This window comes from Balaenoptera physalus (assembly GCF_965194825.1).
Source record: "Balaenoptera physalus genome assembly, chromosome: 13".
Taxonomy (NCBI): domain Eukaryota; kingdom Metazoa; phylum Chordata; class Mammalia; order Artiodactyla; family Balaenopteridae; genus Balaenoptera; species Balaenoptera physalus.
Window position 1 is genome coordinate 108012298 of NC_138892.1, and position 27045 is coordinate 108039342.

Here is a 27045-nt window from a genome sequence, read left to right on the forward strand (position 1 = left end):
CGTACGTGTTATGTTTTAATAAATAATTAAGCATATTCACGGCTTAGATCTTAAATCACATTTACAGACATTTCTAGGCCCAAACAGGTAACACTGAAGCTGCTGCTGCTGGAAGAAATGAGGCCCCACATGCACTTGAAGCCCAGAGAGCGGAGACCTGACCCCAGAGCCCACCACCCCGCCCCCCGAGGCTGGACCTCAGGAGAGCAGGAGGCCTGGGGACACTCAAGCACCCACCACCAGACCCCTCGCCTCTGTGCTGCAGAACAGCGGGAAGCTGTGTTACTTGGAGACAAGCTAGAGGAAGGTTTCTCGATCGTACTAAGTGAGACTCTCGCCCGTCGGTCCCCACCAGCCGGGGCGTTCGCTACAGCAGGGCTTCCACCGACAGACGCAGGACAGGACAGGAGGACAGCAAAAAGGAAGCTACGCGGGCCGTCTTGTCTCTTCAACCATCAGAAACGTCCACATCACGCAGTGGGCGGACGCCACCTCCCTCAGGCTTAGTCCAAAAACTTCCTGTTGGCATTTGCCCCAAACAAGGCTCCCCGCACTTCGGGCATCATCTGTGAAGAAAGAAGCTCCTGCGTGAGGCGGTGCCGTCCCCCGCGCCTCAGCCCCGCCACGAAGCCATGAAGCCCAGTACTTGGCCAAGCACCGCCAGAGTCCGACCAAGAGACTCAGCGATCGCAAACGTGGGCTTAAGGCCACTGCTTAAGGGGAAAGAGAAAAAACGACGGGCGCCATGACCGTCTAAGGCTTCCGTCCCGCTCTGATACGGGGAGAAGAGGTGACATCCTGGAGCACCTACACTCGTTCTTTCAACAGTTGCTGAGCGCGCGCCGGGTGGAAAGCTGACTGCAGGTCTGTGCTGAGGCGCACGGCAGCAACTGGAAAAGCCCGAGGACTCGACCGCAGGACGCAGCCACCAGCCGCGTGCGGCCAGTGCAGCTGAGGAGGCGAACCGTGCACCGTACCTAGTTTTAGTTCATTTAGCCACATGTGGCTGGTGGGTAGCACAGCTCTGAGGTTTAAGTTACCAGAAGACGATGGTCAAGGTCGGGGCAGCACACCACACCCCTGGAAGAGGCCCCGCACTCGGGACAACTCAAGTTTCCTGCAAACCCGGAAACACCTGAAGAGCCTGGCGCCCTGTGGCAATTCCTTTAAGAGCAGTTGCTTGACTTTCCACTATTCCTGCTGGGCTTTGGGGTTCTGGGGCTTTGGGTCAGCATCTCCACATGCAGTAAAACAGATACATTAAAATCCTAGACACACGAAGCCCTCGTTCTGACCCCAAGGCCACCCTCATGTAAACGATATCCTCTCAGCAAATGGCACTAAATGCCTGAATCCCCGTTCCTTTTAAGAAAATGTCAAAAAACGTAGAAAGAATCACAGATTCCAAATACCACCCAATTGACATGTTCTCTGCAGCACCTCCTCCTCCTGTAACGACAGGCCAACTAACTGATGAGAAGTGGCCCCACACTCACCTGCTGGGCTATGAGGTCCAGCCGGCTTTCAAGGGTATTGGAAACCTTGATTTTGCGATCCCCGTTGTAGATCTCAACCCCGCCGGCTCTACAGAGAACACCGGAAATAACCACATTTACAGATTTGAGGGAAACAGACACACATACAATTACCTTCTTCTCTTGGAGAATAGCTGTCTTGGTGTGTGGATGGTCTCAACACTCTTAGGGGCAATAAACATATGCAATAAGTTTGAAGCTAATTCAGAAGCTTCTGGAGATTTAAGGTAAAGAGGCTGATAATAACTGTCATTACCAAGTGACTATGTGCCAATCTGATTTTATGCTATTCTAACAACCAGCCCTCCCCAACTGGACAGAAAGGGGGAAGACTGCGTCCCAGTTTGCAAATCAATACATACAATCCTCATCTGAGTGCTGCTTAAAGGCCCAACGCTGCAGGTACCGGGGTGCTGACAGGCAATCCTCCCCAGTGCCTGTGTCTCAGATAAAAGGCTCCATCCCAGCAGGTGCCAAACCCAGTCCTCAGTGGTTTAAGGCCGATAGGTCACATCCTACTACAAGGAGCCTCAGGGTATGAAATTCTTTTGCTGCATTACAATTCTATTTTTTACAGAATATTTCTTGAAATAAGCAGGCTCTGAGACAAAGGCTGGAAAAAATTTTGCCAGTTTTCTCTAGAAAATTTCAAAGGGCTCTGACGTGAATATTATTTTCTTACTCCATCCTCCTCCCCCCTTTCCTCTTTGTTTCTCTGAACAGGCCCTGTCCCCACGCGGGCAGCAAGGGAAGGGGTGTGTCTGCTGTGCGCCAGGCGCCCCTGAACGCCAAATCCAGGGCCTTCCGTGACTCCTATTCCCCAGGGACCTGGAGTCTGGGTCTCCTCACCATTTATAAACCAGGAAACAGGCTTAAGAGGTGGATAAAAGGACCGATTTACTGAATAAAACTCCACTTTAAATCTGCACAGTCCTTCACCTGCAATTCTGAATCTCAAAGGCTCTGAAAACAGAACCATCTAATTCGAGTGGCTCCGGAGCCTGAACTGGGCTCCAGTCACCTGTCAGCAAATGGCTGGTGTCCCTTCATAACTACCCCTCGGGTGTGAGCGCTCCTGCTTCCATTCAGAAACATCCATGTGTTTAGTTCTGGGGGAGATGCTGTAACACGCAGGGCATGTACGGGATTGCAGCAAACTCAAAGCACCAGGCACAGTGGTCCTGACTGGAACTGCTGAGTCCTGCATGGTCTCCACACTCCGCTCAGTGAGGCGGGTGCTGTTATCCCAAGTCAGAGAGGAGGAAGACTAAGTAACTAGTCCAACCCTACCTGGCCGACACCTGGCAGAGTGGAGAAGCAGACCTCGATCTGACAGTAATGCTCAATAATGCTTAAGCTCCCACAGGCCCTCAGCTGGAAAGCACCGTCACACACACACCCTATCTCTGATCCTCACTTTATGAAGCAAGCAAGACTGATCCCTTTTACAGATGATGGGATTTGGGCTCGAGGTCCTGCAGCGAGCAACAGGCCAATCGGGACTCAGAACTAGGTCTTGCAATCCTAAATTCATGTGTCCCAGGGCCTCCGCAATGCTGGCCCATGGGGTGGACCAGCGGGCAGGCGCACGGGGAAAATGCCCTGGGCTCTCCCCGGCCAGGAGCTCCTACCCCACCCCCCAACCCCCGCAACCACGCCGAGTCTCCCCGCGCTCAGCAGAAGCACCACGGGTGCTCGCATTCCACACCAAGGGGTCTGCCAGCCAGACACGGCTACTTCCTTGTCAGAGGGACTGATCACCTTTCTCAGCACCTAGGACACACGTGGACCCAGCTTCAAGTTCTGGGTACAGAATCCGTGCTGCTTCTCGGCAAGATGAGCCGTAAGAAGCTGGTTAACAAGGGGGAGACCAACAGGCACCAACGCGAGGCAGCACGAGGCACGCGTGGGGTGGCCACACCGCCATCCTGCCAGGGGCGCCCAGAGGACACGCGCAAGGCCGGGCGGACGGCCGTTTGCGCAGCCAGAGCAGCTCGGGTGTTAAAAGCAGAAACGTTCCTTACATTTCCTCAGGCAGGTAGGCCTCCTGATCAATCTGGACATCAACGTCTCTTTTGGTGGCGATTTTGTACACGGGGATTGCTTTTTGCACCGCAGCCTGGAAAAACAAAAAACAGAGAGGTTTTATCAGAAACTATGGAGCAGATATCCAAAAAACCAACAATCTGTACAAACAGATATTCCTAATTATTTTTCAAGTAAAAGAACAGACGTGTTGCTGGTGGGAATGTAAAACGGTACAGCTGCTGTGGCAGATGGTACTGTAGTCCCACAGGATCCAGCAAGTCTACCTCTGGGTATTTATCCAAGAGAAGTAAAAGCACAGACCCAACAGACATTTGTACACCCATGTTCACAGCAGCATTGCTCACAATACTCAAAAGGTAGAAACGACCCGGGTGTCTATTAACACATAAATGAATGAATAAAATGTGGTCTATAGATATAATTCAGCCTTAAAGACAGAAATCCTGACACGCGCTACAACATGAATGAACGCTGAAGACATTACTGCCAAGTGAAATAAGCCCGTCACAAAATGACAGATACTGTCTGAGCCCCAATGTATGTGTCAGTCTGTTCAACTAGTAATCGTGCCAGAAAAAGAATAAAGTTCCTTCAAGAAAACGTTCTCATGTGTCTCCTGGAGCCTACAGTGCTGTCCGAAGATGGGACTTTCCACGCCACGCTCAGTGCAGTGCAGCGTGAGAAACCCTCTTCCATCTGTCCTACACCTCCACTTCCCCCAGCTCACTGCTTTTAAAAACTGCGGTAAAATGCACATGAAATTTACCATCGTGATCAGTTTTAAGTGTACAGTTCGTGGCTTTAAGTACGTTCATTGTTGTGCAACTGTCCCCACCATCCCTCTCCAGAACATTCCACCTTCTCAAGCTGAAAACTCTGTCCCCATTAAACACCGTCTCCACCTGCCCCTCCCCCCGCCTCTGTCTCTTTTATTTAGATGGTATTGTCTATCCTCTGCTCCAATCTAGTAGGTACTGTTTTTATTGAATTTTCAGAAGATTATGATATTACAAGGTCTCCAGAAAGGGAGGAGGGTACTAACTCAGCTGGCAACTTGATTTGTTTAAGAAAATAAATAAGAGGCTCAGGTACACTTAAGTTAGTATCTACAACATGTTAAGACTCTTCTAATCCCCATGGTTGAGCTGTCATTTATTACAGCATGCATTTCGTCCCCAACATTTTGATCTTTAAAAAGAAAAAGGATTTCTTCAAGCTCTACCTTCACCAGAGGGAAATCCTGTTTCCTGCAACGAACGATCATTCGGGGCTCCAACAACTGGTACAAACCCTATTAAAGCACAATCAGATACAATTAGTAAAAACTGCAAACTATAAAATAAAACAACAGCAAATAAGATGTCTTCATAACTCTTTCATCTTGTTTGGGAAAGCAGTCCTCTTGTTTAAGTTCCCCCAAAGATGGCCTACATAGTATGAGAACATGGCAAGATCTTCATATCACAAACAAGATAAATATACCCAATGCTCTGGTGATGGGAACGAAATTCATACGGGAGTCTTACATCAACTAGGTTGAAGACAAATATTGTATTTAACAGCTGAACAGCAAACAATTAAAATTTGTACAGCCTGTGGTCTGAACCTCAATATCTAAAGCAAGCATTTTAGTGGTAAAATCAAATTAGGAAAGTTTACAGCTGGAGGTTACAAAGGACAAGTTAAGACAACATCAGTCTCATCCACCAGCCAGACACCACCGTCCTCCCACACATCTCCCGACCAGACAAGGAAAAGAGCTAAAATGAGAACACAGGAGAAACAGCTGGCTTCTATCCCATCTTGTCGACTCTGCAGGGACATGGCTCTCAGTGGTGCATCTGACCTACAAACTTACCTGGAGGACCAGTCCATCCAGCAGCACTTGGTACCTGGTCGTATCTTTTACCACTTTGCTGAGCCTCTGTTTGGCTTCATTTAGTAGGTCCTACAAAGTGTGGAAAAAGAAAAAGTTATCTACACACCTGGGTAGTCAGCTTGGAACCCACGTGGGGCTGGCCCAGCTTGTGTCCAATCACTTCTCACTTTCTGGCTGTGTTGTCACTCCACACATGTTCTCTGAGGTGTGCGATAAAGCAGATGCTGCCCGAAGGACACTGATACAGGCAGCAAGAGCACTGCCACGGCTCCCAGGGAACTCACACTCGGGCAGAAGAGCCCAGATGATCAGTCATGACTGACCGACACAGAAAGAGCTACATCACACAGACATGAAAAGCAAACTATTAAGGCAGGTGGGCAAGATGGTTCCATTTTTTATTAGAAAAAGCAGTCTCTGCAAAGAGAACAAAGTGTCATCAATGTTTACCTGCGGGAGGCTGGACTGTCAATGATTTCAATTTTCTTTATGTTAGTTTGTATTTTCTAATGGTCTATAATAAACGCTGGCTTCTGTAACTAAAACAGATGTTGAAAGGGACTCCGGAGACAAATCTCACATGGTTGAGAAGAGCACGCTGGCAGCTACTCATTAAGTGGTAAGCACGTACAGGCTTACTGGTAAAAGAGGACCGAGGTCCTTGAAAAGGCAGAGATGGCGCCTCTCAGTCCCACTGCTGGCCACCCAACACCGCTGAGAACATTTCATCCTAGTAAACCTTCCACATACATGTCTCCGTTACTGAATATGATCTCTGGAACGATTTGGGGGATTTAAAGAAGAGGGAGAACATACATGCTCACGCAGACGCCAATCAGAATTTGAGGAGTGAGGGTGGAGAGAAGGAAGTGGCCCTGTATTTGGTTCTGAGAGTCACCCTTGGAGCCACACCCAGCCCGGAACCACTGCCGAGCAGTTGAAGCCCTTAGAATCTAGGACGCTTGCGGCACAAAGATTTGAAGCGTTTATGATACAAGACATCTGGCTGAAAGGAACCTCAGCCCCTCCTCACCAGGAGACCCCTCAAGCACAGCTCTCTTTGTGCTGGAGTTGACTGTCCACACTGGTCAAGCAGGTAGGGGTGAACAGGAAGAGTACGGGACAGGTTTACTCTAAAAGAATGAGCATCAAGTCAAGCTGTAAAGAGTGATGCCAGCCACTTGTAAAAACAACCCACTATGAAAAATCTGGAAATGGACAAATGAGGAGTCTTACCACCACCCAGAACTCCAATCAAGGGAGTAGGAACTTGGATAAACTCTACTCCAGCTAAGAAAGCCGAAACCTAACCGACGTAAACTGTAGTGTCCCTCGTCTGAATCATTCCTGTCCACTTAAAAGACATGCCCCACAGGTCAGGAAGGTAACTTAAGTAATACCCCAGTGACACTCTTTGCTTCTAAACTCAACTTTCTGGCTGTAGTCTGACTCCCCATGGAGAGGGGTGGAGGTTACTGCCGTTCGCGTGTCAGCCTACAGATCAGTATTTTGAGAGTTTGGAAGGGCACTATCTGTCCACCTGAACCTAACTGCCTCTAGGATCCTGAAAATATTAGACTCTGCTCCTGGAAAGCAAGAAACTAAAACCCGATTATGACGACAACATCGAAATCACGTCTCCTTGCTCGTGCCTGGTGTGAAGAGTCGGGGGCCTCCTGCAGAGACATTTCTGTTTTGTCTCTTTAACCGCAACACCAGAAATCTCTACTTCAGGACCAACAAATCACAATCTCTAAAGGTCTGTTCTTTATCTCCCTTAAACGACAACATCAACACCTTACACAGTGTGAGGTTTAGGAAGTGACGGTAAAGAGCTGTTACTTACCCCAGGCCTGTCCTGTGTGAGGCACTGCACGGTCACTTTTCCTATGTGGACCAACTTAATTCTAAAGAAGCTTCACGCATATGCTTTCCCCATTTTATAAGAAAAGGAAGGTTCAAAAGGGTTAAAAAATTCGCCCACCGGGACTTCCCTGGTGGTCCAGTGATAAAGAATCAGCCTTCCAATGCAGGGGACGCGGGTTCGATCCCTGGTCTGGGAACTAAGATCCCACATGCTGCAGGGCAACTAAGCCCACGCGCTCTAGAGCCCATGCGCCACTAGAGCGCCCGCATGCTGCAACTAGAGAGCCCACGTGCTGCACTACTGAGCCCGTGTGCTGCAACAAAGATCCGATGCAGCCAAATAAATAAATGAAGAGATATTAGGATAAAAAAAAATTCGCCCACTGAACAGCAGATAGTGGTGAAACAGAAACACACCTCACAGGGATTCCAAAGCAAGGGCTCTTACACCTGGAAAGCCTCATGGCAGGCAGGGAAAAGGGTAAACAGCAGAGAAAAGTAGCTAAAGGACTACGCAACCATGCACTTTAGGTAGCAGAACAGCTTGCCTGTTTGCTTTCCATTTTTATCCTGGTTCTGTATTTTCTCCTTCCTTCCATCTTTTGTCAACATCCTTTTCTAGCCAACTGCTTGACAAATGCCCTTCCTTTCACAGTTTCTTATTCTGTGGATAAAGCTGAGAAACTAAACGTTTTAAAAGAGCCAAACCCACGGAAACACGCACGTGTCGCCCTGTTCCCCATCACCTCACAGCCGGTCTCCTCACCCTCCGTGCCGCCTCATCACTGGGGTTCACTAGACTGCAAACTGCCCGACGGCAAGACGTCAGGCTGCAAAGGACTAAGGAAACAAGCGCTTTAGAACAACTGAAATTACAGAAATGTTTATTTCAACAAAATTCTCATTATACATTAGCAAAACAAAAGCTCAGGCTGTGCTCTGAAACCAAGTTGCACACTACAGAATAACTGGCTTTGCCATCTACCAAAACATGGACAGTTCAACAAAACGAGAAAAAATAAAAGAAAAACAAGAAAACCCCGACAGTTCACATGCCCGCTGCCTTCAGGCCCTCACCGCATGCTCGCCTGTCCAGCTTTCACCACCAGGCTTTGTCTCTACCAACCCAACGGCGCTGCTCTGGTACGAGTTAGAAGTGAAACCTCGATCCCCAACTCCAAAGACCTCATGCTTCTCGCTGAAGCATGAGACACTGTATTACCATTTTGTTCTTCAAGTTTTCTGTCCCCTTGGCTTCTCCTTCTTCTCCTCCAACACGACTGCTTTCCCCCCATGTTCCTTAGCAGTCTCTTATTTTCCTGCCGTAAGCTGGAGGCTTCTCGGTTTGCTCCCCTGGCCCTGTAGTTCTCCATCCACGACCTGGCGACCTCACCCATGACACGCAGCTCCACGTGGGACCTGTGTGCTGTCTGAGTGGAAGCCCCAGCCTCCCCTAAGTTCGCCTGGACTCTGAAGGCGATTCAAACGCCAAGATTCATCACCATTCCCCACCTGCTCCTCCCCCTGTATTTCTAACCCTCACCACCTATCCAAGTGCCCAGCGACCTGGTGAGAAAGCTTAGGTCTTTCTTGACGCCTCACAACCTGCAGTCACCAAGTCCTACAGACCACACCTTTCAGCATCTGTGGATGCCGTCTCTTCATGTCCTCTGCTGCCACGTGGTCTAGGCTTCTCTATGTCTTGACCTTCAGGTCAAAGTTAAGCCATAACCTCATTTCCTCTCCCCACGTCACCAGTTCTCTTTCTCCAACACAAATCTAAGCCTAAAGCAGTATTTCTCAGTGTGGTTCTCAGACCCCCTGCAACAAGATTACTCTGGGCTGTTTATTCCTGATGAGAACATAGAAAATCTCTGGAAATGGGGCCGGGAGTCTGAATTTTAACAAGGCCCTCCAGGTGATCTCTATGCCTATTAGAGTTAAGAGAGTTGGTCAAAGGATTTGTCCCACACTCTTCAGCAGGCATTCAAGGCTCTTCCAGCTGAACCCTAGTCTCTCTCTCCAGCCTCGGCTCCTACACTCCCCACTCTACTGGACAATTCCATTTCCTGCCCGTGTTGTCAATTCCAGGCCTCTGTTTTTGGTTCAGGCTGCTCTCTCCCTTCCGTCTCCGAGGTAATGACTAATTCTTCACAGTCACACTCAAGAGGCTGCAGTATAGATACAGTCTCTGGTCTAGACCCAGTTAGACAGCAGACTCCTACAGGACTGAGCACACAGTGCAGGACCAACACAGGCAAACCCTGCAGTCCAAACAGCTGACTGCCAAAGGGACCCAGCTAACTATGAAATGAAAATAGAAGAGTGAAAACTAAAAGATCAAGTTAGCATCGAAAGCAGAAAGACATTCAGTTGTGACAATTTTAGAAGCAGATAAACTCTGGCTACTCTGGGGTCTATTAAGTTTGGTCTATTAAGTGTTAAGGGAGTTATGTTAGTGAGTCACCTCTGTGTATCCTCACACTCGACATCCCGGCAGACACTTCCATCTGGAGGCTTCCTGGCCCCTCAAAGAATGTCCAACGTGATCTGGTGGTTCTTCTTAAAAGAGCCCACCCTCCTGACTTCCTACCATGTTAATGGAGCCACCCTCCTAGGCAGCCGGGCCTGAAACTCAGGGTTTGGCGTCAGCCTTAGAAGAGGAGGTGGGGGGCTTCCCTGGTGGCGCAGTGGTTGAGAATCCACCTGTCGATGCAGGGGACACGGGTTCGAGCCCTGGTCCGGGAAGATCCCACATGCCGTGGAGCAACTAAGCCCGTGCGCCACAACTACTGAGCCTGCGCTCTAGAGCCCACGAGCCACAACTACTGAGCCTGCACGCCACAACTACTGAAGCCCATGCGCCTAGAGCCTGTGCTCTGCAACAAGAGAAGCCATTGCAATGAGAAGCCTGCGCACCACAACAAAGAGTAGCCCCCCACTGCCGCAACTAGAGAAAGCCTGCGCACAGCAATGAAGACCCAACACTGCCAAAAATAATTAATTTTTTTTAAAAAAGAAGAGGAGGCGGAGGAGTCAATCAGTAGCCAACGTCCGGGGCTTCCTCCTATAAAACGTGTCACCACTGACACCCCACTCAGTCCTTGCTGCCACCATGCCAGACTCACCTAACAAGAACCGATATCTTACAGTATTAGTTTGTTTCTCTAGTCATCTAAGAAGATGGTATGTCTTCTGCTTAGTCAAGTATTATATTTTCAGTTTTATAGCTTTCCCATATAGGTCCTACTCACCAACATTTATTCCTAATTGCTTACTGTTGGCATGTAGCAAAACTATCAATTTCTGTATATTCTCTTTGTAGCCAGTCACCTTTTTGAACTAATTACTAGTTCTTAGTTTTTCAGATGTTGTATTTTTTTTAGTATACAATCGTATCTTCAAAAAAATAACTGTTTCTTCCTTCCCAATATTTATATAACTTGTCTCTCCATTTTGTAAGAAATCTAGGGCCTCCACAATAACAATGAGTAACAGCGGAAACAGAGGCCTCCGCTTGGTTTCTACATTTTTTAATTTTTTGGCCACACCACGCAGCTTGCAGGATCTCAGTTCCCCGACCAGGGATCGAACCTGTGCCCCCTACAGTGGAAGAGCAGAGTCCTAACCACTGGACCGCCAGGGAAGTCCCTTGTTTCTGAATTAATTCAAATTCCTTCAGGCTGTCTCATCTAAGTGGTATGTTTCTGCCCTCTCCTTTGGGTGACAGTACTCCCCAAATGGTTTTCTGTCTAACCTCTTCTCTGCTAAATTTAGTCTACGTTAAAAAAAAAAAAAAAAAAAAAAAATTTAGTCTACGTACTCATATCATGAACCCTACTTATGATATTCCTCATAAAAGAAAATGAAACCTTCAACAGCTTTCTACTGAAAGCAAGCACAGCTCTTCACTTGCACTCATGGCCCCATAGTAACTCCATCCTACTTTTCTAGCCTTATTAGTCCCCATCGCCCTCAGATACTGTATGGTCCCCCCATCACGTGCTATATACCCAGGAGCTACATGCTCTGTTAGAGCAGCAGGTCCTTGAAGACTGGACACACATCTTATTCATTTCCGTATTTATTACAATACCTAGTGTAATGATTTGCTGACCAAATGTTTTCTCTCTAAAAATCATTCATCAGCTCCTTAATCTAACGTTAACTAGTGAATTCTCTATAACAGACAAATGAATAAACATTTTATAATTCTATAACTAAAGGGGCTAATTACTCACGGTGATAAGGTCATCTCTCGCTCTGAGGACTTTGAGCCTCGCTTGATTCATCAAATTAGACATCTGACTGCAAAAGGCACGGAGAAGTAGTATCATTACAGCATAAAAAACAACCACCATAGAGAAAGAAAGGTACAACCTCCTACATACGTGCAAACACTTCTCTTTGTACAGATCCCAAAGAGAACTCCCTGAAATACATGTAGCGGTTTTTACCCACTTATTTTCAAAGATAAGGAAATATTTATTGAATGCTTATGAAGTGGCAAGACTTTCTTATCAGTTATTTCAACTATATCTTTCAATAATCCTGTGAGCCTTCCATTTTCCCAAATGAGGAAAGAGAAGTTAAGCAACTTGACCAAGGTTAGTTAATCAGTGAGTGGTCCAGTTAAGACCAGAACCCGTAACTGCCTGACTCCAAAGCACCTGCTTTACCCTCTCGTCCCAGTGATTTTCAAAGCTCACATTTTCTTCTGCTGCTCAATCTGCTTTTCTTTCTTCTCGTAGTATTCCATAATCTTCAGTCTTTGGGTCTGCACAAGACGACCTTTCTCAATGTTGAACTCTTCTTCTGCCTACCAAGGAATTTATTATTATTAATTCATTATACAGATTTCGACAGTTTTATTTTAAGCAGCTGATGACCAGGGTAGTTGCTTATATTCCACGTTATTCCATATCTAGTATCCACCAACAAAGTTTCAATGAATATAATCAGAAGATTCTGTGTATGAAAAAAATTATGTATTTTAAATTTGATCCATGTGTTTAATAGAGGGCTAATGAAAAGGACGCAGAATTTGGAGTTAGAAGATCTGAGTTACTGTCTAAAAAATTTGGTCAAGAAATCTCAGTCTAAGTGTCCTCCCTTATAAAATAAAAAAATAAAAATAGTATCCTTTCCTTTGTAGGTCAAAACCTAACAGTCCTTTTAAAATTATAAACTACATAAATTTGAGTTATTAGTTTTATTAGTGTTAATTATTGAGCAGTCACTTTTTACAAAGGGTATCTTAGTATATCAGCCATCTGTGATTTTCAGGCAGTAAGAAATTATGACTTTGGAAGCTAGCTAAAGTTATTGATTCAGATGTTTAATGCTTGGCACAGATACTGGAACTTTCATATTCTAAAATAAATGCCTAACAGATTATTTCTATACCTATCACAGGAAATAAGTAAAGATGATGGTATTACACGAGATAAGACTACTTTAAATAGAAACGCATTTACCAACTGAAATAGAAGTTCTGTATTTGTCCCAGAGAGAAATAAGGAAACTAGCCATATGAGAAACTGCAGTGCTCCTATGGCCATCAAAACAATATTAAACAAGCAACGAGGATATATTGTACAGCACAGAGAAATACAGCCATTACTTTGTAATAACTTTAAATGGAGTATAATCTATAAAAATATTGAATCACTATGCTGTACACCTGAAATTAATATAATATTGTTAACCAACTATACTTCAATAAAAAAATATATATATATATTAAACAATACCCTCTCAACTGTTTTATTTCAGTGACAGGCAAAATAAGTCTTTTCTTCCTTAGATGATAAATTACTCAAATAGTTCAAACATTCAGTTTTGGCCCTAGGATACCAGGCACACACAATTTTAAGGCTTTACTGATAAGTAACAAATGTAACCACTGTAGAATAAAGTAAAAGGACAATGAAAATCAAGTATTAGATGATATATTCTGACCTACTATGATTATACCTAGAGAAAAGAACAATTTTATATACTGTACAGAAACACTGTGCAACTCAAAATATCTGTAAAATTTCTAGATGCTGACCGCTGCCTTCATGATGAACAGGGGCTTTCATTTTATGCCTTCACATACACCAAAGGCATTTTATGCCTTTCACATACGCCAAACTGTGTATTTACCTTTTTTGCAGCAAGCACAAATAAAAAAGCAACACAACAATGAAAAAATACTACATCCTCCCCTGACCAGCTATCAGTTAGCCACAGTTGCTCAATGTCTGAGTTTGGATTCCATGAGAAAATTAATCCATCCCTTACTTTTCTACTCCCTACCATAAAATTTCAGGACACTTATTGACAATCAGAATTTTGGGACTTCACTGGCGGTCCAGTGGTTAGGATTCCATGCTTCCACTGCAGGGGGACAGGCTCGATCCCTGGCCGGGGAACTAAGATCCTGCGTGCCACGCGGCATAGGCAAAAAAATTAAAGAATGTTTAAAAAGGAAAATTTATTTTTAATGTTAAAGAGATTCTTACTGGTCCTATGCAATAGTCTGTTACACAATTTTACTAAGTACTAATTAGCAAAGCAAGACAGTACAAAACTTTGATAACTTCTTAAACCTAGGAAGTGGAATCTCACCTTTGCATCTATTTCTTCTGCTTTCTCATTGGCTTCTTGTTCAATAAAAGCCATCATGTGCTTAATCTATAAGGAGAAGGAAAAGGTTACTTTATTTTTTAATATGACAAGAAAAAATATCTATCTTTTCTGATTCTTTCAACAATCATTTATGGAATGCCTTTCTGTTCTCAGGTAACTTACAATCTGGAATTTACTCCAGCAAATGGACCAGATGCAATATTCAACAACACAGGTAAACAGGCCATTATCCTACTCTCAAGGAACTCAGTCTATGGGGAGGAAGGACTGAATACACGTCCTCCTCTACTTCCGGCCTCCTTCAGCCAGACCGTCCTTTCCCCTTCTCCATTTCTAATGGAGTGTACCAGAGGGCCTCCTACTCTCGAGGCACTCCAACCTGAGTCCCCACCCCCCAACCCAGTGAAATCACTCTCATAAGATGACAGCGATCTCCTCGCCCTTATCTTACTGCATCTGCAGTGTCTCCTGGTACACTGACCACCACCCTTCTTGAGCACGCGCTTCCCTTCGCACGTCCTTGCTCTCCTCCTCAGCCTGCTCTGGGGCCATACGCTTCCTCCTCCGCCTCCTAGACAGCTCCTCCAGGAGATCCTACTCGCAGCAACTGAAATTCCACACGCTCAGTAAGGAACACTGATTGCTCTCCTCCCACCTCCCACTTGACCTCTGCCTCGAGGACCGGCACCAACATCCAAGTCGTCTCCTCCCGTATCTCAGGCCCCACATCCAGTCACCATGTCCTAAGAGTTCTCTCTTCTAACACCTCTTTAATTTGTCCGTCTCTCTCCATCTTCACAGCCACAATCTCATCTTTGCTATCGTCATCTCTTGGCGGAATTACTGCAACAGCTTCCATATTTTCTCCGGGCTCTCAGTCTTGTTCCCTTGCTAACCAACTCTACCTGGCAACCAGGAAGATCCTTTACAAATGCCCCTCTCATCACGTACCACACACCCCCTTAGGATAAAGTGCAGAGATTTTAGAAGGTCTGTGATGTGGTCACTGCTCACCTCTCCAGCATCACATGAAATGTAACCTCCACCACTGGCCACTCCTCAGACTCCTAGTTCCTGTCATCCTACATTTTTTAAAATTAATTAATTTATTTTTGGCTGTGTTGGGTCTTCGTTGCTGTGTGCGGGCTTTCTCTAGTTGCAGCGAGCGGGGGCTACTCTTCATTGCAGTGTGCGGACTTCTCATTGCGGTGGCTCCTCTTGCTGCGGAACACAGGCTCTAGGCACGTGGGCTTTAGTAGTTGTGGCACGTGGGCTTCAGTAGTTGCGGCGCACGGGCTTACTTGCTCCACGGCAGGTGGGATCTTCCCAGACCAGGGCTCAAACCTGTGTCCCCTGCACTGGCAGGCGGATTCTTAACCACTGTGCCACCAGGGAAGCCCCCATGCTACACTCATTTCAGGTTTTCACTTCCTTGAGCTCGCCATTCTTTCTACTTCTGAGATTTCAAACATGCTGTTCCTTCCACTTGGAACACTCCCCCACCCCCAGCCCAGCCATCTTCTTGAGCCTCAGCTCGCTTAACTGTCACCTCCTTTGGAAAATCTCCTGAACCTCTCACTTATCTGCACCCAGGACACTCTGCACTTCTCTGCCTAAACACACAGTCCTAATTGCCTGCTTGCCTGTACCTCTCCTCAACTAAACTATAAGGCTAGGAACTTGCTAAAGGGTTTTAGATCTCTGGCTACAATTGAAGAATGAAGTCCCCAAAGTCTTCTGAATGGTGCTTGGGGTGACTGATCTAATTTATACTCATAAACAGAGTACTGTCTCTCGTGGCAGATGTAAAATATACCCAAATGAATATACAAGCAACACAGCTAATCAAACTCACTGGTAGTTTCATTTCATAGGGGCTCTACCTGAAAGGAATAATGAATTAAAAAGAAAAAAAGCAGCTTGAAAAAATTTAATGTAGAGCCTCTAGTTTATTAACTCATTTCACTTACTAATTGTCCCGCTAAAAGGTAAACACCACCGTAAACCCAGGACACGGGGTTAAGGGTTTACTTCCCCCACAGTAGGTGCTCAGTAAACATTTGTGAACGAGTGAGAATCTGTCGGGAGTTTCAAGCCTTCTGAGGTACCCCAACTACTTTTTAGAGTCTGTACAAAAGTGAGTTAAGATTTGTTTCACAAGAACGTGAATATACTTAACACTACTGAATCATTCACTTAAAAATGGTTAAAAAGGCCCTGAGAAAACCATAATTCAAAAAGACACATGTACCCCAATGTTCACTGCAGCACTATTTACAATAGCCAGGATGTGGAAACAACCTAAATGCCCATCGACAGATGAATGGATAAAGAAGATGTGGCACATCTATACAATGGAATAAAAAGGAACAAGACTGGGTCATTCGTAGAGACATGGATGGACCTAGAGTCTGTCACACAGAGTGAAGTAAGTCAGAAAGAGAAAAACAAATATCGCATGTTAACGCGTATGTGTAGAATCTAGAAAAACGGTACAGATGAATCTATTTGCAGGGCAGGAATAGAAACGGAGACAGAGAATGGGCATGTGGACACAGTGGGGGAAGGGGGGTTGGGATGAACTGGGAGATTAGGTTTGACATAAATACACCACCACGTGTAAAAGAGATAGCTAGTGGGAACCTGCTGTATAGCACAGGGAGCTCAGCTTGATGCTCTGTGGGGACCAAGATTGGGGGGATGGGGGGTGGGTGGGAGGGAGTTCCAAGAGGGAGGGGATATGTGTATACCTATAGCTGATTCACTTCGTTGTGCAGCAGAAACTAATGCAACGTTGTAAGGCAACTATACGCCAAAAAAAAAAAAAAGGTTAAAAAGGTAAACTTCACGTAATGTCTTTTACACAATTAAAAAAAGTGAGTTAAGAATACAACCTAGGGACTTCCCTGGTGGCGCAGTGGTTAAGAATCTGCCTGCCAGTGCAGGGAACATGGCTTCGAGCCCATGATCCCACGTGCCGCGGAGCAACTAAGCCCGTGCACCACAACTACTGAACCTGCACTCTAGAGCCCGTGAGCCACAACTACTGAGCCCTCGCACCACAACTACTGAAGCCTGTGTGCCTAGAGCCCGTGCACCACAACAAGAGAAGCCACGGCAATGAGAAGACCGCGCACTAAAACGAGGAGTAGCCCCCGCTCGCCGCAACTAGAGAAAAGCCCGTGTGCAGCAACAAAGACCCAACGCAGCCAAAAAATAAATAAATTTTTTTAAAAAAGGGAAAATAAAGAGCAGGTGCTTTAAAAAAAAAAAAAAAAGAATACAACCTCATGGCATCAAAGTCTTGAGGAAAACACACAGTATGGTTTTAGAAGGGAAGACTTATTTTTGGTCAAAATTCTTAGGAGCTCCCTACCAGTGAGGAGCCAAAATAATTATGACAATCAGAGCCCGTTTTATAGGTAATACAATACTTATAAAATCTCAAGCCTTGAAAAATTGGGGTACCGAACCCAAATCTACATTGTTAAGAAAAACCACGGTGAACTTGCTAAATGGATCAACCTCCACACACCTGTGCCTGTGTGTGTGTTTCTGTTTGTGGTGAGGAATGGAATCGTCACAAGTTCAGATCAAACTCACACTGCACTGTCTGCAACTTTGAAAGTAGTTTAAAGACAGTAATCAGCTCAGGTGCTTATAAATGCTACAAGACACTGGCCTCTAGAGGTGAACCCTGACTCAAACCTGCATTATCTGCCTCCATCTCTCGTGCTGGACCCTCTGCTGCCAGATCTGACGAGATCTGCACAGCCTAGAGCAAAACACACTCATTTTAACCCAGGTCAGAGAAGCCCGTTTACAGTCAACAAGAACACATTCTGCCTTTAGGAGTTCCAACAAGAGAAAGTCAACCCCTTCAGGACATTTAACTCCACCCTTAAGGCAGAAAAATCTGCCCTTAAAATATACTTTTCTTCTTCCTGCTAAAGCTACTGGGTTCTACACTTCTGGAGTCACGATTCTTTTGAAAATCTGATGAAATAAATGACCATACTCCTCAGACAAAAAAAAAGCAACATACACAAATACTTTAATACAGTGGGGAAGAAATCAGGAAACCCAGGATTTCTTTTCACATTTAAGTATTAGTATTTTATTTCCAGCACTCAAGTTCATCCTTGAGTTAAGAAAATTTAGTAGATTCTAGGGGGCTCTTTTTAAATACATTTACCTACTTGTGATGGAAAAACCAACAGGAACGAGCAGTCCATTTCTGATGTAAGTTCATAATATATCTCCTATAGGAGACTGTTTGGCTTAGCACTCTTGGCAGCTCCAGTGCAATCTCACAGAGCATCCTAGGGTTTCAATGACCCACACCTAATGGTGCCTGAAAAACATCTATGCTTCCCCCTTGTCTCAGAATCCATGAAAGTCTGCAGATTCTCCCAGCTCTAAAAGCAGTGATGTTTACCGAAATCAGCGCTTTGCTTTACTGAAGCAGACATCTGACAACAAAGAGAGTAACAAGATTTGACTTAACCCAAAGTGCATGAGGACTAAAGACAATTTCACCATTCGGCTTTGCAAGGTAGTTTCCAGAAATCAACTGTGATGAAAAGCAGGAAATAACTATATTAAAATTTTACTAACTCCTAAAGAGCAGGAAGTTGAAGGAAACCCAGATTTCTAGGCGCCTACTCGGTGCTCGATCCTCAGGCCTGGTCACTGCCGGGAATACGGGGAACACAGGCACCGCCCTGATGGGGACGGCGTGTAGTGTGGAGGAGTACAGACGATACGTTTCCTCGTTCTTACTATTTTACAGAAAGAAAACGCGGTTCTGGCCTAGTTTCACTACTTTACCTTTGCCATGTATTCTTCCTGGGGAAGCCCTAGTTTTCAATACATCACAACAAGGCGGAAAACGAAGGAAAAGAGGAGGACGAGAGCTGGTACTAGGGGTGTGACCACTGGACTATGTGGAGGGCACTGCGTCCTTTTTCCTACAGTAAAACTCAGACGCAGCGCTGATTAATGTTCAAAACCCGCGCTGTTCTGTAAGCATGCGGTAAGATTTCCTACAGTGCCCCACAGACGCTATTTTTGTTACCCTCCGTGATCAGCCTAAGATCCCCTGAAAGGAAGAACCACCACGCTTCTGAGGGCATATCACCTAATGAATAAAGTGCAGAAGCGTTTTAAAGGCACTGGAAACATCCAAGGAAAAACCACCGTACTGCTCATCTAAGAAGGCTCACAAGGCAGTGAGTGAGCGTTAGTCAGGGTTTTCCGAGAACTTCAGCTAGAAAGAGACGAGTTCTCTAAACTACGGCCTGAGTGCCCTTCCCCGAAGTCCGGGCCTGGGTGGTCAACGCCCGCCGCCCGCGAACTCCAAAGCGCCGAGCAACGCCGCGACCCCGGGCTGGCCGCTCGCCCGCAAGCCCGACGCGGCCCCGACCCGCACAGCCCCGAGACGGGGTCCCGGGAACGGGGAGGTCTGGCCAACGAGGCCGCCGCGGAGCTTCCCCAGGCCCGGGGCGGCACCCGCCCGCCTCTCGGGGCCCAGCCCAGCGCTCACCTGCTTCTGCACGTCGGCATCGCTGAGCGCCATGGTGCAAGCGACGGGAGGCAGTGGGTTACCGGCGGGAGCTCAGGACCGACGCGGTCGGCGGGCGAAAGGGAGACTAAAGCCAGATGCGCTTCCGGCCTCTTCTGTTTTGTGAGCGCGGCTTCCGGTTCCTCGCAGGTCGCCGGGCAGCCCAGCCAGTGGGGAGAGAGCGGCCCGGAAGTCCCGCCCCGCCTCGCCCCGCTTCCTGTCGCTCACTCGTGACTTCTCGTGACCTCTCCCTGTCTTTTCCCCAGCAGCCCGCTCCGAGGCGGGAGGGAAGGTCCGCTGTCCTGCCCGTGACGTTGACGGAGCCTTGCAGCCCTTGCGTTTTTAAAAAAGGTTTATTTCTGCCAACCAGAATTTGTTTTACTTTCCTGGCCCTAATGGAAGCAAATGCGTCAATATTTTACTTATTAACAGGTTTTATTTTTAGAGCAGCTTTACATTTACGGAGAATTGAGCTCAGGTTCCCATATTGTTAGCCTCCTCTCTTTCTGGGGTACATTTGTTACATTTCATTAACCGAGGCTAATGTGTTGACAAAAGCCCACAGTTTAACCAGTTACCTTAGTATTCTTCTGTTGCGGAAATTCAGCTTCTGTACACCAGTGCTGGATTATATCTTGGAGACGGAGTTTTGGGTGAAGTAGAAAACAATAGTTTTATTGCTTTGCCAGGCACAGGGGGCCACGGCAGGCTAATGCCCTCAAAACTGTGTGTCCCACCTGGAGGGGGTGGTGAGGAGTCTTACAGTGTTCCAGGAACAGGGCATGATTAGCTCGTGGAGCTTCTTCTGATTGGTTGGTGGTGAGGTAATCGGGAATCAGCATCATCAACCTAGTTCCAACCGGTCTGAGGCCTGTGTGCTGTGGGCAGCGAGCAGCTAACCTCTCCCACCTGGTGGGGGCTTCCGTGTCTGCAGAACAGCTGGAAGGACCCGGCTCAGAACATTAACTGTACAGCCCTTGCGGGAGAGCTAAAGGTCCTTGACTGTGTAATGGCTAAAGTATTATTATTTTGGCTTGCTTGACTGTTTGCCTTTCTGCATTTTCCCACTTGTCTGATTAAATGTATTCCTTGACTGAAGTTTTTCTGCAGACAAAGGGCAGGCAGAAGACATGGGTGAGGGTTATTCTGGGAAGGCCTCACAGGGTCCTGCTCGGTTACACCCCAATACCCTTTTCCTGTTACAGGACCCCATCCCGGATACCACCTTTCATTTAGTTGACCTGCCTCGTTAAGTTCTTCTTGGGGGTGACAGTTGCTCAAACTTCCCTCTTTGTTGACCTTGACAGTTTGAGGGATACTGTTAGGTATATTATAGGTACACCTCTGGGGATCTTCACATAATTGGTCAGGGGTTGTGGGTTTTGGGGAGGAAGAGCACAGAGGGAAAGTGCCATTTTCATCACATCACATCAAGGGTTCATGCTGTCAGCCTGATTTTTGACTGTTGGTGTTGACCTTGATCACTTGGCTGAAGCAGTGCTTGTGAGGTTTCTCCACTGTAAAGTTACTCTTTTTTTCCCCTTTCCATACTTCACTCTTTGGAAAGATGTACTATGTGCAGCCCACACTTAAGGAGTGAGGAGTTACACCCCACGTTCTTTAGCGTGGACTACCTACATAATTGATTTGGAATTCTGAATGAGCATGTGCATTTTTCAACATCATTACCAGGATCCATTTACAGGAAATTATTCAGAAAATTAAGGGAGAAATTCTTCGAGCCCACATGTTATAAAGGCAAAATACTTTGAAAACTTATTTTTAGGATAGATTCCTAATAATAGAATTATGGGCCAAAGGGTACACACATTTTTATTACTAGCTTTTTATTTTGAAGAAATTTCAAATATAAATTGTAAGAATAGTGCGATAAACTCCCATCAACTAGATTCACCAACTATTAATATTTTGCTATATTTGCTTTATCACTTTTCATATGTATATATGTATATATATATATGTAAAATTTCACGAGTCAATAAATAGTTCAGTGTGTGTTTCATAAGACTAAGGGTGTACGTCAGTCAAATTCAGGAAATTTAATAAGTCCATATTCAAATTTTGCCATATGTTCCAGTAGTATTCCTTATAGCAATATTTTTTTTTCTGATCCAGGATCCAATCCAACATCACCTATTGTATTAATTACCTTGTCTTTTTAGTCTCCTTTAATACGGAATAGTTCCTCAGACTTTGTCTTTCCTGATACTGACGTTTCTGAAGAGTACTAGTCATTTGAATTGGCCACTTGTAGAAAGTCCCTCAACTGGGTTTTGTCTGATAGTTTCCTCATAATTACATTCAGGTGCTGCATTACAGGAGAAGTGCATGTGTGATATTGTGTCCTCAGCGCATCGCATGTCCTTTTAATGGGAATGGCACACCCATTTTTAAAGCTCTTAATACAAATGCCAAATTATTGTCCAGCTGTGCTAGTGGACACTTCTTTGTAGCGTATGACAAGTTGGTACACGTATTTGAGAAAAGTGGTGGTGTTGAATAAGGGAAGGGTTCAGCCACAAAACAGTAAAACTAACAGGGCGACGGAAATCCATGCATTTGATCTCAATTTGATCCGTAGTCTAATCAACTGAACCAGATGGTAGGCTTGCTTCTCTCATCTAACTAGTTTTTGCACTAATAGTTTCATTCCTCATCATCCCAGAAGACAGGCATATGCATGCCTCTAGCAGGCTAGGTCAGGATGAGGTGGTATTCACTCATTTGCATTACAATCCTTCCTCCCGTTTATTTATTTATTTATTTATTTATTTATGGCTGCACCGTGCAGCATGCAGAACTTCCCCGACCAGGGATCAAACCCATGCCCCCTGCAGTGGAAGTGTGGATTCTTAACCACTGGACGGCCAGGGAAGTCCTCCTCCTGTTTATTTTTACAATGTTCTGCAAATGCCTGGGGCTGAAGACTGGGAGCCTCAACCTAATACATGTCTAATCACTTAAGAAAACAATGTCTGGAAGAGATGTGATACTATCCAGATCAATGTGCTTTTGTTTTTTGGAAAACAGTGTGCTGATTTTTATGATTTATCATTATTTTCAGACATTAAAAAATACAGAAAAGTACAAAGAATTCAAATGTCTATGTACCATGTACCACCACCCAGAGTTGACAGTTAACATTCGTCACATTTGCCTTAGGACTTCATTTTTTAAATAAAATAGTGTTACAGGTATACGTAACATCGCCTTTTGTTCTGCTTTCCTCTCCCCCATGTCAGTGCTCTTACAACTACTTTCTGCAGTATTTTGCTGATTCACTGAGGAACAGGCCAGGTGCTATCTGGTAAGAACGTGGTAAGCTTCAGAGAGTGAAGCACAAGTGAAAAAGTTATTATGAGTACATGCAAAGATTAACTAGTTGGTAGTTTTCCAAATCCAATTTCCTCCTATACTAGCTTAGGTCTTGTGAAGAAGTTTTACTAAAACAGCTTTTCAGACAAATTCCAAAAATCCCACTCCCAGATAAGTTTATTGACTATGGCTTCACCAAAACCGCCGACCTAAATTCCTTTCAGGTTAGTCACTTAAGAGATGGTTTGCGTGCTCCTTGATTTACCTGCTCCCGAGCTAAGGCCTCAGTCTGTGGTTTATCTGGAAACTGAGTCACTAGAATAGATAAGGTAAGGCTTCAGTTTGTCTGCTGGGGAGTGCACACACACACACACACACACACACACACACACACACACATACACACAGAAACTGGAGGTAGATGAAAATCATGTCTTTGTTGAGGAATTTTTAAAAGAAAAGACAGGGGCTTCTGTGGTGGCGCAGTGGTTGAGAGTCTGCCTGCCAATGCAGGGGACATGGGTTCGAGCCCTGGTCTGGGAGGATCCCACGTTTTGCGGAGCAACTAGGCCCGTGAACCACAATTACTGAGCCTGTGCCTTTGGAGCCCGTTGCAGAGCACGGGAGAGGCCGCGACAGTGAGAGGCCCGCGCACCGCGATGAAGAGTGGCCCCCGCTCGCCGCAACTGGAGAAAGCCCTCACACAGAAACGAAGACCCAACGCAGCCAAAAATAAATAAATTAAAAAAAAAAAAAAAGACAAATGGTGGCAGAAAGCAGTGAAAGTCTAACTTACGTGCTTGCACTTACAGCCTTTTCCAACCAATTTTCCGCACAGCAGAAAGTAATTTAAAACCTAGCTGGCCTCTAATCACTCCCTAATTTATAACCTCTGGTGGCTCCTCTGTGCTCTGGAGGAGCTGGCCCTGCCCATTGACCTCATCACTCCTCCTCCCTTTCTCACCAGCTCCAAGCTTTACTGGTTTGTTCTCAAGCTTTTTGCCTGAGGTCTTTTCCTGCACTTGCCCCTTGGGTTGTTCTTCAGTCTTTAGGTCTCAACTTAAAATATCCCCTCCTTGGAGAGAGGTTTCCATCAACACCCTGTCACCTTAATTTTCTACTCCTGTCCCTTGTTTGTTTACCTCAGGACATGCCACAATTTTAAACTATTTTGTTTTTTTCCTTTCATTTCTATGTTCTTATCTGGTTTTCCAACGAAAATGTCAGCTTCACAACAGGGACCATGTCATGGTTTTTGCCAGCATCCAGCATACTGCCTGGTACATACATAGTAGGCATTCAATAAATAACTGATGAATGAGAATGAATGAGTTGAATCTAGAGTTTAGGTTTTATTATCACATCAGGCTGCAGTCTAGGTCTCTGTGTCACTCATAAGATCCGTCAGAAAAAAAAAAAAAAAACCCAAAACCCCAAAAACCCATGAACTGCTTGTGATTAATTTTTGTAAAAGCATTATATATTTTACACCATTTGCTAAAGAGAGTATCTCTTTCCTCATTGAATTGTCTCTGTTGAAAATCAGTGGACCATTCTGAACTTTCTATTCTGTTCCATTGGCCCATATGCTATCCTTGTGGTATATATTCAAAAAATTTTAAAAAGGGGAAAAAGCAAACCCTAAAACTGAAAGCAATCTGAAAGAAATTTACCTAACCATATATCAAATTGGCAACCTAACTACACAGAATTATTCCATGTGACTTTTTTTGTTGTTGTTGAAATTTACATACAATGAACTGCATAGACCTACAAAGTACAATTAGATGAGTTAGGACACCTGTGTGATCACCACAATATAGAGACTAATTCCATCACCCTAGAGAGAAAGCTCTTTTCTAGTCAATCCCACACTCCCAGTCGACAGTGCTGATTTCTATAACCATTGATTAATTTTGCCTGTTCCTGAAATTCATATAAATGGAACCACACAGTAGGTACATTTTTATGTCTGGCTTCTTTGACTCAACGCTTTTGAAATTAATCCATATGGTCACATGTAACAACGGTCAGCTTTTCTTTTATTGCTGACTAATTTCTGTTGTATAATTCAAAAAGTCAACTTTTTTTAAATTAAGACTAGGAGACTTAAAAGATTTAACAACCAAATGCAATGCATGACCCTGGTTTAAATAAAAAACTATATGGAATCTAAAAAAAAAAAAAAAGTTCTGATGAACCCAGGGGCAGGACGAGAACAAAGACGCAGACGCAGAGAATGGACTTGACACGGAGAGGGGGAAGGGTAAACTGGGACGATGTGAGAGAGTAACACTCACATATATACACTACCAAATGTAAAACAGCTAGAGGGAAGCAGCCGCATAGCACAGGGAGATCAGCTCAGTGCTTTGTGACCACCTAGAGGCATGGGATAGAGAGGGTGGGAGGGAGACACAAGAAGGACGGCATATGGGGATATATGCATACGTATAGCTGATTCACTTTGCTATACAGCAGAAACTAACACACCATTGTGAAGCAATTATACTCCAATAAAGATATTAAAAGAAACTATAAAAGCCATTACTTGGAGAATCGGGGGAATTTAATATGGCCTGGTTAATAGATACTATTAGGGAATTATTGATAGTTTCCTTAGCTCACTAAGTTTCTTCTTGGCAAATCTGTCCGATTTCACTATGAACAGCACCGCCCGAGTTCTCAGTCACTCGGGCCCAAAGCCTCGGAGCTCCAACCTTCTTTCGGATTCCGCCACCCACCCTCATTATCAGTTCAGGTTTTTATCACTTCTTTTTTCACGGCTGTATTGAGATATTCACCTTTTTGAAGTGTATAACGGAGTATAATTAAATGGCTTCAAGTGAGTGTATTCACAAAGCTGCGCAACCACCAGCACAATCACCCGGAGAACATCTTCGTCACCCCAGAAAGAACCCTTGACCCCACTAGCAGGCAGTGCCCATCGGCCTTTTGTCCTCAGGCAGCCTTCGGCTCCTCCGCCCGGCCGTATCAGGCGCCCGGACACAGTGGCTCCCCCAGGGCGCGGTGGAGACGCCACACCGCCTCCCAGTGGCCGCTGCAGATGCGCTCTTTCCTCGCGGCGCTACGGCGCCCCCGCCCCCCCGCCCGCTCCGTACTCTCAAGGCCCAGCCCCCCACCCAGCGCTGCGGCGCCGCAGCTCGCGGGACTCCACGCTCGGTCAGCCGTCTCGCCTGCAGCTCCCCCGGCGGGCGTCGCCAGCCTCCGCACCCACGACTGTGGGCCCGCCCGAGTCCGCCTCCTTCCCAGCGGTCCAAGGCCGCCGCCGCCCGGAACCATAGAGCTGCTCCCCAAGAGGAGAGCAGGCCGGGAGAGGGCGGCTCTTCCGGGTCACGTCTGCACAAAGAGGCCTCCGGGACTCCGTGGTCCCGGCTTCCTCTCGGGTAGGCGGATCCGCCCCTGGCGGCGCGCCTGGCGCCCCGCCCCGACGCCGGCGCTGACGGAAGCACGCCGGGTGACCTCACCCGCCAACATGGCGGCGGCGGTAGATTAGGACCGCGGGTCGGAGCTGCCGCCGCCACTGCCACCGCCACCGCCACCGTGGGATACTGTGCGGAGCAGCCGCTGCCGCGTTTTCACCTCTGCGGGGGCACGGGCCTGGGCCAGGTGAGGGGAGCGGGGTCGCGGGCAGGCCGCGCCGGGCCCTCTCCCAGCTTCGCCCGAGGCGTCCCGAGGCCGACGCGGGAGAGAGGGGGGAGTGAGAGGCTGAGGGCGCGAGGCCGTTCCGCTGCTCTTCAGACGTGTCCGGGCGCGCGGTCAGCGGGCGTGGGCCTCGGGCGAGGGGTACGTGCGCGGGGCTCGCGGCCTGGGTGCCCGCCAGCCGGCCGGGCCGCGGCTTCTCCTCAAGGTTCCCGGTGCCCCTCCCGGCGGCTCCGACGCCGCTGTCATTGCTGTTGCTATTTCACGTGTTCGTTTTTGCCACTCTTAGAGGCGGCATGGTTCGCGCTAGGTCGTTTCTTCCTTTGGTCTTTCTCCCACCATCCCAGGGAGACCCCGAGAGTCTCTCCTTCGTGCCCGGACTTTCCGAGCTGGGGCTTCCCCGCTGGGAGCCGGGGCCTCGGGCCCGCGGTCCTGGGCCCTGGCCGCCGCCCTGCGGAGTCGGCCCGATGCCCGCACGAGCGCGCGGTTACCCGTGCAGCCAGCGCCCCGTTTCTGTA

At 46.5% G+C, this 27045-nt stretch overlaps 2 protein-coding genes across 6 annotated transcripts in view; one reads left to right on the top strand and one right to left on the bottom strand.

Moving 5' to 3' along the window:
* Positions 1 to 2: 2 nt before the first annotated feature.
* On the bottom strand, positions 3 to 19668 carry ATP6V1E1 (ATPase H+ transporting V1 subunit E1). Its single transcript, XM_082420865.1, has 9 exons — positions 19511 to 19668; positions 13945 to 14010; positions 12039 to 12148; positions 11571 to 11637; positions 5443 to 5532; positions 4807 to 4875; positions 3560 to 3654; positions 1497 to 1584; positions 3 to 566 (listed from the first exon to the last, which is right to left on the bottom strand). Exons 1-9 carry the CDS (start codon positions 19541 to 19543, stop codon positions 504 to 506), a joined length of 681 nt encoding a protein of 226 aa, XP_082276991.1. The 5' UTR covers positions 19544 to 19668; the 3' UTR covers positions 3 to 503.
* Positions 19669 to 26016: 6348 nt separating this feature from the next.
* BCL2L13 (BCL2 like 13) overlaps positions 26017 to 27045 on the top strand; it is a 68363-nt gene continuing 67334 nt past the window's right edge. For 2 of the 5 annotated variants that reach the window (XR_014252536.1, XM_082420859.1), the window contains exon 1: positions 26019 to 26494. The gene's annotated coding sequence lies outside the window, so the exon portion shown is untranslated. Of the gene's footprint in view, positions 26495 to 27045 lie in introns of all 5 variants that reach the window. The other 3 variants (XR_014252535.1, XM_082420858.1, XM_082420857.1) reach the window with 3 other exon arrangements.

What these genes read in the sequence shown, in the direction of transcription:
- ATP6V1E1 (XM_082420865.1), bottom strand. Translation starts at nt 19,543, where the DNA reads ATGGCGCTCAGCGATGCCGACGTGCAGAAGCAG. An exon ending in TGGATGGACTGGTCCTCCAG is followed by an intron (nt 4,876 to 5,442) that starts GTAAGTTTGTAG and finishes GTGCTTTAATAG; the next exon opens with GGTTTGTACCAGTTGTTGGA. An exon ending in TGGACCTCATAGCCCAGCAG is followed by an intron (nt 567 to 1,496) that starts GTGAGTGTGGGG and finishes CTTTCTTCACAG; the next exon opens with ATGATGCCCGAAGTGCGGGG.